This window comes from Leguminivora glycinivorella, chromosome 15, assembly GCF_023078275.1.
Source record: "Leguminivora glycinivorella isolate SPB_JAAS2020 chromosome 15, LegGlyc_1.1, whole genome shotgun sequence".
Taxonomy (NCBI): Eukaryota; Metazoa; Arthropoda; class Insecta; order Lepidoptera; family Tortricidae; genus Leguminivora; species Leguminivora glycinivorella.
The window spans coordinates 6,548,078-6,563,716 of NC_062985.1; the positions used below are offsets into that span (position 1 = coordinate 6,548,078).

General features: G+C 37.0%; 1 protein-coding gene across 1 annotated transcript in view; it reads left to right on the forward strand.

Moving 5' to 3' along the window:
- Window positions 1-15,639, forward strand: part of LOC125234054 (sodium channel protein para-like) — a 128,454-nt gene that overhangs the window by 82,512 nt on the left and 30,303 nt on the right. Inside the window, 11 exon segments of the mRNA XM_048140232.1 lie at window positions 4,606-4,785; window positions 5,036-5,068; window positions 7,423-7,578; window positions 9,773-9,978; window positions 10,688-10,816; window positions 11,095-11,186; window positions 12,624-12,814; window positions 12,817-12,835; window positions 13,738-13,798; window positions 14,342-14,486; window positions 15,335-15,499. Of these exon segments, the coding sequence (XP_047996189.1) occupies window positions 4,639-4,785; window positions 5,036-5,068; window positions 7,423-7,578; window positions 9,773-9,978; window positions 10,688-10,816; window positions 11,095-11,186; window positions 12,624-12,814; window positions 12,817-12,835; window positions 13,738-13,798; window positions 14,342-14,486; window positions 15,335-15,499 (1,344 nt within the window). The 5' untranslated portion in view covers window positions 4,606-4,638.

The following is a 15,639-nucleotide window of genomic DNA, read 5'->3' on the forward strand; positions in this document are numbered from 1 at the left end:
GATGCGGTTTTGTTGTTGTTATATGTATGTTGTCTTTGTCTAATTCATACACCTACCTCATAATTCTTATATTGGAGCTATATATGTTATCTTTGCCTAATTCATATAATTACATCATAATTTTTATATTATTAAGCCTCCAAAAACATATGTAACCTTTTCTAGCTACTCGTCTGTGATTGATTAATCAATAATTATTTTATTGAGCTTCATTATTGTCCTTATTGCTTAGTTTACATTATATCAGACTAATTTTAGGCCGGTACATGTTACCTAGGTGTAGTAGGTAACAGGGGTTTAGTTGTAGTAGAGCGGCGAGAGGGTCTCGGAAAAAGTTGATGTGACTGGAGAGTATACTGCTGACAAGTGGTATCGTTGTGATCGGTAGACTTTACTGAGTACGAAATAATGACTTGTCGCATTCTCAGACTGTGGGGGGGTTAACTACGACGTCACAAAGATCGCGGTCCCGGGTTTCAATTTTTTGCCAATTTGTCTAGAACCCCTTATCCAATTTTGAAAAATGAGGTGTCGATTGAAAGCGTATAACATGCTGATTAAGATTTCTTATAAGTGAAAAGTATAGGTTTGTTAGTTATTTTTTAATTAACAATAATGCAAAAAATACTAATTTTTTTTTTTTTACTCTCTTTTTTGATTTTTGTGACTCAAAAAAGCAATGAAAACGGCCACTTAGCTAAAAAATATGTTATATGAATCATTTAACTACACTATTAAGCTATCTGTTGATTTTTAAATTTCTACGATCGGATAATAAATAAGCAAACTACAAGCACATACCTGTAGGCGGGGAGTACCGCTTGACGCGCGTTTCCATACATTCGGCGTCTACCAAATTACACCTCGCGCAAAATTCGTTTCAAGCAGATATACCTCTAATCTTATTCATTGTAACCTATCAATATTGGTATAATTTGGAAGTACAATTAAAGTACTTTAAGAAACAATGTCAATCATTTTCTTAAAATCAATAATCGCCAGTCTGCGGTGGTTACAAAGGAAAAAAGTGGGTATGGAATTTGGCTGGTTTCCTAGGTTTGATACCCTAGACGAGTTTAACAGGGAAGGTAAAGGTGACATTTGGGTTGTTCTCTGGCCTAAAAGCTACACAGAGGGTCAGGGGAGAAAAAACTAGGGTTTAAGTTTAGTTTTAAGTTATTTTTTTCTTTTATTTGTTGATTTTATTGTGTTTAATTTTTTTTGTAATTTTATCAAGGATACACGTTGGTTTCTTTTGCTGAAAATTCACTTTTTTATGAGAAATGTGATGAATTTCATGGCATTTTCCGATAGAGACTAAAATTAACTTTCAAATAAGGCCACATATACATACTTTTACTTATATAATATTAAGGGTAATACCAAGTAATACCGTTTGAACTCAAACGATTTAGAGGTGCGGCTTTTTGACCCAGTAGGTATTAAAAAGTAATCTTAAAATCAAAACGATTAGACTTCGGTCGTTATACACATTAAATCACTAAAATGAAGTTACCTTTAATGTTTTAGTAATTATAATCATTACTTTTAGCCACTTTTCTCAGAACATAATTATTTGACAGAAGTCAAGATAACATTAAGAGCATATTTATTATTAATAATGCGTTATAAATATGAAATAGTTGTTGGGGTACACTTGTTAAGTACATGCAGCTCCTGCAAATACACTCAGAGTCAAAAAATCACACATCTCAATCGTTTGCGTTGAAGCAGTATTGACCCACATATTAGAGAGCAGGGCGCGCAGGGCACCTCGTAACACTATGTGTGGCACTGAACCAGTGAAGTCAGGTCTATGGATTGCTACACTGCTGTCCCGCTTGCACTACTCCGCCGGGGCTATTACCCTTAATATTATATAAGTAAAAGTATGACTATGTGGCCTTATTTGAAAGTTAATTTTAGTCTCTATCGGAAAATGCCATGAAATTCATCGATTTTTTCATAAAAAAGGGCATTTTCACAAAAAGAAACCAGCGTGTATTCTTGATAAAATTACAAAAAAATTAAACACAATAAAATCAACAAATAAAAGAAAAAATAACTTAAAACTAAACTTAAACCCTAGTTTTTCTTCCCCTGGCCCTCTGTGTAGCTTTCAGGCCAGAGAACAACCCATACTTGTCACCTTTACCTCCCCTTTTAAACTCGTCTAGGGTATCAAACCTAGGGAACCAGTCAAATTGAATCCCCGCTTTTTTTCTTTGTAACCACCGTAGACTGGCGATTATTGATTTTAAGAAAATGGTTGATATTGTTTCTTAAAGGACTTTAATTGTACTTTCAAATGATACCAATATTGATAGGTTACAATGAATAAGATTAGAGGTATATCTGCTTGAAACGAATTTTGCGCGAGGTGTAATTTGGTAGACGCCCAATGTATGGGAACGCGTGTCAAGCGGTACTCCCCGCCTACAGGTATGTGCTTGTAGATTGCTTATTTATTATCCGATCGTAGAAATTTTAAAAGCAACAGATAGCTTAATAATGTAGCTAAATGATTTATATAACATATTTTTTAGCTAAGTGGCCGTTTTCATTGCCTTTTTGAGTCACAAAAATAAAAAAGAGAGTAAAAAAAAAGTATTTTTTGCATTATTGTTAATTAAAAAATAACTAACAAAACTATACTTTTCACTTATAATAAATCTTAATCAGCATGTTATACGCTTTCAATCGACACCTCATTTTTCAAAATTGGATAAGGGGTTCTAGACAAATTGGCAAAAAATTGAAACCCGGGACCGCGATCTTTGTGACGTCATAGTTAACCCCCACAGTCTGAGAATGCGTGTGGGAGGCATGTGTATTGTGCCGGCGCGAGTGACCTTATTCCAGTCTAATAAATGGGGTAACTTCACCGCGCCCCGATATCAAATATTGCTTTGTTGTTCGCGATCGATAGCCTACTATAAAACTATTATTCAAAGTTAGGTAAATTGTTTATAATTTATAATTAACGACTTATCACTTTTACCGGGAATTTACAAAAGAGGCCCAATCTGAAGTAACTATACCGTACGGTTTCCATCTTATTTTGACACTACTTTGCGCGAAGTGTACAATCGGGCGTCTGAAATACGTCAATATTTATTTTGCTCCTTGAGAAACTATACAAAAACTATACAAAATTGAATTTTTACGGACAAATTATTTTGTATACATATACTTTTTGTTTCTCAGGGAACGAATGTTCAAGCAAAATGCTTTATCAAACGAACTTCTAATAATTGTATTTCGTTACTACCAATCTAGAGTAAAATATATATTAGTCCTAATTAGTCCCAAATTAGCTCTTTTTCACCACCAACTTGTAGCCATCAACCCTCACATTTTTACACTTGACTGTACCAATGAGGGTGAGCCACTGACTCCGGTTGGTGTCATATCTACCGCTTGGGCGAATAAGTGAGTTATAAAGCTCACTTATGTTAAATGTTACTTTGTACGTTTTATTATACTGGTAGGTATTCGTTAATTGCTTATATAATAGTATGAAGCTTATTTTCTGCGTTAATAAACCGGATCAAAACATAAGTATTTTTATGATTTTCCTTAAGGAAAGACAAAATAATATTCAACAAGCCAACAGAAAATAAGGGAAGGACTTATTATAGTAACATTCCTATGACTGATTTGTGCTACAGCTTGTATTTAAGGGCCTATTAGAACTTTACGAGCTATAATTATAATATTTTGTGTGTAACTACATAGTTAGTAACAAAAACTTGGCATTGAAGGCTACGCATTACACGAGAAATGTTGACCTATATCTCTGCGTTACGCAACTGTTCCAAGGACCAAGCTCCGTTATATAATAGTCGGTGCTAAAGTTGGGAATAAAGTCAGAACTTGTTATAATCAGTGCCGCGGTTCCCTATTCGATTGCTCCGGGTTTCCGAGTTAAATGCGAGTTGCCCGACTCTTTCCTTAATGTCTTTCTGTGTGTGTACACTGTACATAAATGGGTTACATTTTGTATTAATTCGATAAAGTTACAAATAGGTATGTACATATTTTATTTGTACGTATTACAAATTGAACTAATGTATTTATAGTTCAACTAGCTTTTGCCCGCGACTTGGCTCGCGTTAGAAAGAGACAAAAAGTATCACATGTCACTCGCTATCCCTTCAACTATCTCCACCTAAAACGTCACGTCGATTCGTCGCTCCGTTTTGCCGTGAAAGATGGACAAACAAATAGACACACACACTTTATCATTTATAATATTAGTATATGGATTTGTAATCGACATAAGAAGGTGATTAAAATATATGTACCTTTAGCAAACGCAATAAGTACCTTTAGGGCCACTTGCACCAATGAAAATGGAGGGTTAACCCGAAGGTTAACCTATCGTTTTATATGGAATTTGACAGTTGACAGCCCACTAACCCTGAGTTAAGTAGTTGATGCAAGTGGGCCTTAGTGTTCTTCACATTGTCATCAAGAACTTATCGATTCGATGTTCACTTTTATACGATATTGAAGCTAATGAGGATTCTTATGTACATATTCATTGATAGTGTAAGTAATCATTCTACTTGATTGATTCTCATGATGTATTTTTTTGTACAGTAGGGAGTTCACTCGGGGGGAGTTCGATAGACAATGTCCGTGGACTTGGACTCGATCAGCGAGGAAGAACGAAGCTTGTTCCGACCCTTCTCACGAGAGTCACTGGCCGCTATCGAAGCCCGCATAGCAGAGGAGCATGCCAAGCAAAAGGAACTCGAGAAAAAACGAGCGGAAGGCGAGGTATGTGTGCGTTCATCTCACTCTAGTGTGCCATTTTGATCACGAGTGCGCCAATAGGACATGCAGAACATCATTAAATCGAAGTTAGGTTTAAAAAAATGATATAAAAAAGAAATATATAATTGGGAGCTCGAAAGGACCTCGAAAGTATCTATCCTTTAGGTGCTTTGCTGCAGTAATTCGAAGAGATCTTTTTTGGAACCGTCAGCGACGCATCGAACCGCTCTGACATTTTTTTAAATCATTACAGAACGATTTGGGGCGGACGAAAAAGAAAAAAGAAGTAAGATTTGCCTGCTTGCCCCTTTTACCTTTTTACAGCTCGTTTTAGAGACATGATTTTTACAAGTTATCGCATCAACTACAAAATTTATTGCAGAAGCAAACAATGCTCGTTCCATCTGAGATTGGCCGCTCGTTACTATGGTTACTACGCGATAACTTGTGTCCATTCTGTTTTAACTGCATTTACTCGTAAAGTATTTTCTTGAACACATTGCTTCTCGGCCAGTATTCGGAGAAATATTCCATGAGCAAGCTATGGCGCTCGGGTAGCCGCTATTCTACAATAGTTAATATATAAGCATGTCATATTTAGTTGCGTTAATACGGTGTAAATGCATTTCAAAAGCGAGCGTCTTCATAATCCAATAGATAAAGCTAAAATTCAAAAAAAAATTGATAAATTTGCTTCTAAAACCATCCTTTTGTGAATTCCAATGTCTAAACTAGATCCTAGAAAAGCCTTTAGCTAACGCTAGATAGTCCATTGTTGTTATCAATACGTAATTACGTTAGAAATAGACCCCTGTGTATAAAACAAACTTAGTCAATTAATTGGCATCGATACAAAAACTTTAATGTTGGATAGGACTGAAAAAAGAAGACGTAGCAACGTTCAGAGCGCTAGCAAAACACACGAGCACGAATTCACCTAGTCAAGCATTGCACTGGACTCATCTCGCCACATCATCATAGACTGCTGTCATTTCGGCCTAGCATGGTGACGTCACCTAGCTAGCGATTAGTGCATATAACTTAGCAGCGATTTATTTGTACAATTGTGAAATAAGAAAGAGTTTAGTTGGTCATTTGTAAAGTCTGGCCTCCAGCAACCTGCTATTTCGGAGCCGAGTTCGAAACGTAAACATGCAGTTGTAATCTTTTTTGCAACGACGTGGTTAAATAATGTTAACGTTCGGATAGGTGACTTAATAGAGGGGTATAAGGACCACATGGTACGCTTTTAGATCAGCCGGACACGCATCATGGCCACCCGACAGCAGCACTACACAGAATCGAACTCGCTTCCAACGCGCTCACGACACGGTAACAACACTAGTTGCCTACAACAGTGTTGTTACACTTGTCTTATGAATTTGCTCATGTTTGTGGTTTTCTTTTAAATAATAAGCTTATGGTTGTAAGCTAGCTTGTATAAATTAACGAATAATTTTTTGATTGCCTTTAAAGGACTGAGTGTAAGTAATATTTATTCGGAATGTAAGACGAATAGGATATGAGGTATGAATTTGGGGAATATAAACAAGTACCTAGTGTAACCTACCTATGACATAATATGTTGTTTTATAAATTGGCTTATAATGAAAGGATAAAATATGAACAATTTTTTTATAAAGTATTCTAAATTCTAAATGAGTAAAAATTTATTTTGGCGGCTATGACATAAAGTGTAAACAATTAAAGTAATTAGTAGGTAATTGTATACTGTAATGCCTAAAGTAAACTCTACATTACTTACCTATCACAACAGCAACAATACCTACTAATTTGTTCAAAAATTCTAACATTTCGAACGTCGTAACCTTCTACTACCCTTGTGGTGGACGCCACATGCATAATAGATTGCCGTCATATCTGATGTCTCTATACTAACATTGCGTCCCTATGATAACTCCATATGCGTGTAAAAGTATGTCCTTTGTTTACCTAAAGTTGCCACGATTTTCTAATGAAACATCTACTTACAAGTTCCATTGCAAGTTTTATAGAAAATCGTGAAAACTCTGTAGCAAACACAGCACGGCTCATATAAGTATCGCAAGTATACCATTGCCGCTGCGCTAAGTAAGCTTTAACTGGGGGCTACACCAAGTGACAATCACTATAGATGTCAATCGGAATTTAAACAAAGGATCGACCACACTGCTTTTCAAAATGGTGACCGTACGGAATCGCATTGACATGCCGTAAGCGCAACGTTTGTATCACATGCATTTCGTACTATCACACTGTGAGAGGGAGATAGGCTAGGTAGTTGTCGAACCTGAAGCTTTTCTGATTATCGAAGGAGTTTGTAGTTTATAGTCCTAACAATCATTTTATGAAACTTAGTAGTGCTCTTCTATGTGTTCAGGGTTTTATTTTTTTCGATTTTGACGTAAAATTTGGGACGGATCCGTCCCAAATTTTACGTCAAAATCGAAAAAAAGAAAACCTTTATGTGCGGCAACTCTTAAGGCGGCCTCTTATAGTGCTTCATCGTTTTTTGGGCAGAAGTGTGGCTGACCCTTTTGAGTATGAAATGCCATTCCGATTGTACTTCCGATTGTCTTGGCCACGGTCCCTGTTCTTCAACTCTGTATATCCAGTGGCTAACAGTATCGTGTTGTGTAGGTACGGTACGATGACGAGGACGAGGACGAGGGCCCGCAGCCGGACGCGACGCTGGAGCAGGGGCTGCCGCTGCCCGTGCGCATGCAGGGCTCCTTCCCGCTCGAGCTCGCCTCCACGCCGCTCGAGGACATCGACCCTTTCTATCACAATCAAACAGTGAGTACAACACTATTACTGCTACGCTGGAGCAAGGGCTTCCTGCCCGCGCATGCTGGGCTCCTCCCCGCTCGAGCTCGCCTCCACGCCGCTCGAGGACATCGACCCTTTCTATCACAATCAAACAGTGAGTACAAATACTGTCACGCTGGAGCAGGGGCCTATTTTTAAAATCACAGTTTAACTTTTCAAGATAATAAAGTCCTGTTATCCCTCATCAGGGACAAGGGGCTCTCTGAAGGGATTTCCATTGTTCACGGTCCAACGCGGCCTCCTTCAAGCTCACTCAACCGAGGAAAGAAAGAAGAATTAAAAATAATTTATATATTCACTATTCATTCAATTGTATAAACCTATATACAATATATACCTACCTTATTACTAATAAACAATATGGCAATCACTTTTGCGTCCCACAGTGCTGAAAATGCCAGCTTACATGGGGGATATTTCAGCGCTTTTTGCAGCCAGAAATAAAACCCCTTTTCACCAAAATGTGCAGTTCAGTCGTAACTTCGTAAGCTTTTCAACAACAACGGTCGAATGAAACTGGTACAAAATATATCCGTGACATAAAATCGATCAAAACCTAGTTCGTTTAGCTGAAGTTTGTACGGTTCACCGTTGATAAATGCGGTATCACCCTTAAAAACAATATGACAAATGGTGTTTACGTGTAGATAAATATCTTGTTTTATAAAAATGCTGAATGAAATGTTATATTTAAAGCTTACGTCATTATATTTTTTTAGAATTGTAGACAATTCAGCAGTTAGAATTTATATCTATTATTCTATCTACATGGATAGACTTTAACATTTTGTTTCGATTACTAAACTTAATGTCTTTTTATCGTATAAATTTAAATGTCCGAGTATGTGATAGGTAATACAGTCGAGTTCATAAATATGAACCCATCATGTTTTCGACTTAATGCAGTGGATTAAGGTGAAAATTGTACATATGCTTATGTACATTTCATGAATTGTGCAACGATTGTGCACCAGACAAGTTATAAACACGGGAATTTCATTCCACTGCAACGCTTCTGCTGCAGCGCCAGGTCATTGCCCCGGGGCGAGTGGCCCTCAATAATAAAGCACTTTACTGATTACATCCACTCCTAGAATAATAGCTCACGAACAAATGTCAATGTGATTCGTTAGAAGTAGTTGATACCCATACCTACCTTGGCCTAAAAATTGACAGTAAATTCAACTGGGGACCACATATTGACCAGATTTGCAACAGACTTAGAGGAATCCTCAGCAATTTAAGTATACTCAAACATAAAATGCCGTACGCTACTCTCCGCTTGCTCTATATGGCCCTTGCAGACTCTATAATCAACTACGGGGTATCCAGCTACGGACGAACATACAATACTTATCTACACAGAATTTACAATTTACAAATAAGAATTTTAAAAACTATAGTTCCGCTAAAAATAAAACATAAATATAAGCACAATTATAATAGACTATTTCAACATTGTAGAGTACTAAGTATATTTAACAAAGTAAAACTGGCTATGATCTTAGAATATAAAGAAAAGAGCATATAAAATACGAATAAGATATCGATACAGTATATTTATATTGTATATTATAGTTATAGCACTCAGTATAACGATATGCTACAAAGTTTACTGTTGGTACGAGTACTCAATCGATTTCTATAGGTATTGTGGATTTGTTCGGACCAAAGTTTGATCGTTGCACTGCGGGTGGTGCAATTAGTATTAGACTACGATAGTACTTAATAGTAGTTCAATACTCAGTAATTAACATCTATGAGCTGACATATATACTGGGTTAACTATTGTCTGCCGTTTCACATTACTCGATGTCAAACTATAGAGTAGAATATGTACTAGTAACTCTAGACTTTAGTGAGTCCCGGAGGCCGATTCTGATTTTAATTTCTGGATATTAGATGTCACTGTTGACAGGTAGTACTTAGGTCAGATCCATAATGAATTCAGGACCATCAAATAAGAAATTGAACCTATGTGGATGTGTTTGATATCTACCAATCACCTTACTCGAACCCGTGAATGCTTCGTGAAACAATGAACATGATTGGTGGATATCAAACACATCCACGTAGCACATCTCTGGTGGAAAGGCACCCTCGGGCTTCATATCAGCTACTAAAATATCAATTAGTAATGCGTATAATTGTTTTGTTTCAGACCTTCGTAGTCATAAGCAAGGGTAAAGATATCTTCAGGTTTTCCGCCACCAACGCCTTATGGATACTGGATCCGTTCAACCCAATAAGAAGAGTGGCGATATACATTCTAGTGCACCCTTTGTTCTCCTTGTTTATTATTACTACTATCTTAGTCAACTGCATTCTTATGATAATGCCTACAACGCCTACCGTCGAAAGTACTGAGTGAGTATACCTTTTTTACCATCATATTTTTTCTATCCAACTAGTTTACCTACAGACCATCCAGGGTTATATGTTTTTTAAAGTCTTTGATACATAATTGGACTATGTCTATTCATATTATTAGGTTTTACATTAGAGACTATGATTAGTAGTTTGCACGCTAGTTTCAAAATTGATAGAACTACAATCAGCTAGTAACCGAATTAATTTATTAGATTATCGGAAGTAAAATGTATTAGGTATTGTACTTATCGTTATTGGTAAATATAAATTATATGTTACGAGACCTTACTTGATATGATTCGTTACATTTATAAATAGTTTTAGATGTTTACACTATGGGCTAGTTCTCAAAATACGTTACATAGCTAAAACAGACCTTATGAATAATATTTTTTCATAATTATAACACAATTACATACAATGGCTACGTAAATTTTTACATATTTTTTCTACAAATGCTTTGCTCCCTACGAGTGTGTTTTGTATATTTTTTTTACATTCATAAAACTGTACATACTTGACACATCCTTGGTTTACACTCCTAGATATTAACCAATCATTCGTATTTAGTAAACTGTTTTGCGACTTCCTTTCATCTCAACAAGTTCAAATACCGAACTTTCATTAGTGTCGCCTAAGCTTAATGATGTTCTGAATTACGATATCTGTTGTGGAGCGACATCACAGTGGAGGTGAATTTTTACAGAGTTATCTTTACCGGAATCTACACGTTTGAATCGGCGGTGAAAGTAATGGCCAGGGGTTTCATACTGCAGCCATTCACATACCTTAGAGATGCATGGAATTGGCTTGACTTCGTAGTTATAGCTTTAGCGTGAGTAGTAGACTTTATTCAATTACGTAGGTTATTTCAAACAGTTTGATAGTAGATTTTTCTCATTCCTTTAAAGTCTCGTTAAATTATAGTTTTAGATGAGTGTTTACCTACTTTTTTATAAATGTTAAATAAAGACATAATTAGCTCTTATCTAGAAAGATATATAATTTAAGTATGTACAGATATTAAAATCTAGTTTAAATGAATAATAGATGATATAGAGTGATAGTAGTGTATAATAATGTAGATGTTGTTGTTGCGGGTATTGTTTCCAGTTATGTGACGATGGGGATAGACCTCGGCAACCTGGCCGCGCTCAGAACGTTCAGGGTACTGCGAGCGTTGAAGACTGTGGCCATCGTGCCGGGTAATTTCATTTATAACCTGTCTATTAGCCTAACTAGTTTGGCTAAAATGGGATTGTTGATAGGTATTATAAGGACAAAGCGAAGAAACAAAAATTCCTTTTTAAAGCTTGAGTTTAGTTAAAAGGAGCTATGAGTACAGTTTACATTCAAGTGCTCCAATGCTTCTAACGACCTGTCGAATGCTCTATGCAAGCTAAGCAAAATAAGGACATAAATTGAAATTTGTTATAATACATTTTGGGTATCACTGCTCCAATGCTTCTATCGAGACTGAGATAATCTCCAATAATAGATGTGCGTGACCTTTGATCCTGAATTACTCAAGTTGCAGACCTTTATAATATTTTAGATATTATAAGTATTAAGTATAACACTTTTGAAATTACTTTTAGAACACAAATATTATGTTGTGCACGAGTTTCTAGTTCATTATTTATGGATTAAGTTTGGCCTTTTTAAAAATCATTTACGTGGGCGGTCGCTCTACGTGGGTTTTAAAGTTTTTGAGTATACTGTACTGCTAAGATTACGAACGCGCGATTGTCTTTAATTCATACAGTCTCATTTTAGCCATTTATTTTTGTAGTACAATACAATATCGTAGTAAATAGTCGTCTAAATGTTTAGATGTAGCTTTAGTTTCATAGCCGTCTAAATATTTAGAAGTAGTAACTCTAACTACGTACTTAGCTTTGGTTTCAGTTGATGAAATGATTACTTAAGGTCAATGTGGGAAGACTATTGTACAAAAATCACTTTGAAATTTCTCAAACAAGTGACGCAATCCGATCGGAATTTTAGAAACGTGAAATATTAGCTCTAGTTACGATATGGATTGGGACATTTCAGTGCCTTAAATGACTGTTTGTTCGCAATTTTTGAAAGTGTCACTTCACTACTAGTCTTACCATCGAGTCGCTGCACAATAAAAACTGGCAAATTCAAAAATCTTTAGCTGGTAACCCGAATCATATGCGAAAAATTCTTATTTTTTCAGTATTCGTTTATTTTCACCAGCTCGAACCTGATTCCAGTTACAGATTATCGAAAATAAATAGCATGCTTCTCACACCACTCCAATCGGTTTAGCTGTTATAACATCCGTAACAAATGCACTGAAATAAAGGTTGAGGTTATGTACAAAAAGAGGTTGACAGTCAGTTTGATAGATAAATTGTTGCCATATATAGAATTCTGAAAAAATGCTTGTGCAGCGATTCGCTGGTCAGCCTCTAACATCTCCTATCCATATCGTATCTTAAATAAATCGGGCTGACAGACACTTCACTACTTCAGCTCTAAATACCTTCTGAAAGTGTATTATTGTGTGTACAAACTCAAAAGCGACCAAAGGGCTTGTACAGTTGCCTTATAGGAGGTCTTCTCCACATTGACCCAACAGCCTAAAGCAATTATTACATATAAATTATCTGCAGGTTTGAAGACCATCGTGGGTGCCGTGATAGAATCCGTGAAGAACCTGCGCGACGTGATCATCCTGACGATGTTCTCTCTGTCGGTGTTCGCGCTGATGGGGCTGCAGATTTACATGGGCGTGCTGACGCAGAAGTGCATCAAGGTGTTCCCCGAGGATGGCTCCTGGGGGAACCTCACTGATGAGAACTGGGAGAGGTTTGTCAGAACGAAAGTGAGTTGTTTGTCAAATCTGTGAAGTCTTGTGTAGTATAACACTTTAAGTTCTCGCGCTTTGTACACATATTTAAAGTCACATACAGGTCGAACGCGATTAATTAACTTTTTTTTTTGAGTCTTCCGCGACCACGGCCAGTGCAACCTGGCCGAAACGTTGGGAAAAAAGATAAAAATAATGTTAATTAATCGCGTTCGACCTGTATGTGACTTTAAATATGTCTTGTGTAGCGTTAAACGGGGTTGTCCGTGTCTATGGCAGAGGCCGCTTCTGGTGCAACTCCACTGGAACATCAGGCCCTAAGCCAAGAGCACAGTCGTTGATACTCCGTATAGTTATCTCTCTCTGTTAACTGCTGAGAGACCAGTTGAAACAACAAACCAGATTTTTTTTTAAATCTGACAGCGAGTTAATTTTTGTTAACGACTTACGCGAATTTTGGGTCTCAAATTCTGAAAATGCCCATCAGACTCTTTTTCCTCTCTATAATAAGTGAATCACGAGAGTTTGAAGTATTAAATTGCTTAAATTTGTCCTATAACATAATAGCTACTTTAAAAGCTACGTATTTCGTTGCTTTTATTGTCGACATAAAACTATAAGTGGATGCAGATTAGAGTTCCTAGGTATTACCAAGTTTTTATGTTGTGGAATTGGACGAATATCTTGTTGTGGATATAAAGTTTTGATTATTGAATAAATTAATAAATCTAATGTACAAACAACGTTACTTAGTTACGTACCCGCTTTCATTTTATTGGCAACTGACAGAAAATCACCTTTTGATGATAAATCGCACGGTAACGCCATTTAACCGCCATTTATACCCAATCACACATATTATACATATAGGTACCTAGATATGATACTGTTTTAGCTAAATGTTTCACTCTTTACAGCAAATTGGTACGGAGGCGAATCCGGGGATTATCCGCTATGCGGGAACTCCTCGGGGGCTGGGTAGGTTCATCTTTGACGTTACATAATCACGACAATTAGAGTCTGTTCGGAAAGTAAAGGGTCGTGAAATGTTTGGGGTCCAATACATTCCACGTCTCTTCATTTTCCGAGCAATCTCTACATATTCTTACATTTTCGATGGATGGTTATTTATTATTTTTATTAATTTAATATGACATTTAAATTACTTGACGTTGAAAAAACATCGAGGTCAGTTATGCCAAACCGTATGTCACCGGCGTCACCGCCGTTCCATAGACGCCTGCTGCGTGAGTGCATTTTCACATTACCCGATCCGATATCGGATGTCGGACCGATATCCCATACATTACAGGCGCCATCTTGGATTTTTTCTATTGAAATCCTTCCGACATCCGATATCGGATCGAATAATGTGAAAACGGTTTGACTTTGATTTGTCTGTTTAATTATGGGTGATGCAATGCAACTGACCCTAATTTACCTATATCAATCATCCATATTATACTACTAGTAATAACAATTAGCACCTTATCTAAGTTTCAAACATAATCCTTTGTGCAGGCAATGCGAGCCAGGCTACATCTGCCTACAAGGGTACGGGCCGAACCCCAACTACGGGTACACCAGCTTCGACACCTTCGGCTGGGCCTTCCTGTCCGCCTTCCGCCTCATGACGCAGGACTACTGGGAGAATCTCTACCAGCTGGTACGTGTTGACTAGTCTAAACCATAATTATTACGGCAGCCAAAACATGTGTAGCACACCTGTCATACATTTGTAATCAGAGAGCAGATAAACATTGCAATGTTTATCTTCTCTGACTTTATAATTTAATTAATTGAATTTAGAACCTTTATTGTCATTATCATTAATTTAGTTAATTTAACCAAACACTTAGCCCTAATAAATCAACAAAACATAGCTTTTCTTTTACTTACTAACATCTCATCATCCTCCTTGCGTTATCCCAGCATTTGCCACGGCTCATGGGAGCCTGGGGTCCGCTTTGACAACTAATCCCAAGATTTGGCGTAGGCACTAGTTTTACGAAAGCGACTGCCATCTGACCTTCCAACCCGAAGGCTCTACTTACTAACATCTAAATTTTGAAATTACCTCGGTGTACAAACGAGCTACAAGTGCTACGCCGTAGCCCGTAGATTACTTTTCAGGCTACGTAGCGAAAATAATGTTTCCCAATAACAGAGTAACTTCTTGTTATCAATATGTAATGTATCAAACGTTTTGTTTTCCTCAATCCCGTCGATCGCTTGCGTTCAACGCTGTCTTGATCGCATAAAACAACTAGGCGTTTTAATAACAATATAGCATTCATAGACATCAACGAGTCGCATTCAAATTATAAAACTTCAATTTGTGCATTTTTTTTTATATTACGTCGGTGGCAAACAGACATAAGATCCAGCTGATGAAAAGCAGTTACTGTAACCTAGAGCAGGGTGTTGGGGTGACCCATTAAAAACTTGTACACTCCTTTTTTGGAAAATTATAAATAGTATTGGTATGATTAATAACTGTAATCATACTTCCAGGTGTTAAGATCAGCGGGGTCGTGGCACGTGCTGTTCTTCGTGGTGATCATCTTCCTGGGCTCCTTCTATCTCGTGAACTTGATCTTGGCCATCGTCGCCATGTCCTACGACGAGCTGCAGAAGAAAGCCGAGGAGGAGGAACAGGCGGAGGAGGAAGCGCTTAGGGTGAGTCGGGACATTGGTTTCTGGCTCTTGTTGAAAAAATTAAAAATTAAATGAAATAAATGTTTTTATAACTTCTGCCAAACCAGAGTATGGTTTGTATTCTGTCTGGAAATATTTAACATAATTTGCATTTTAGCATT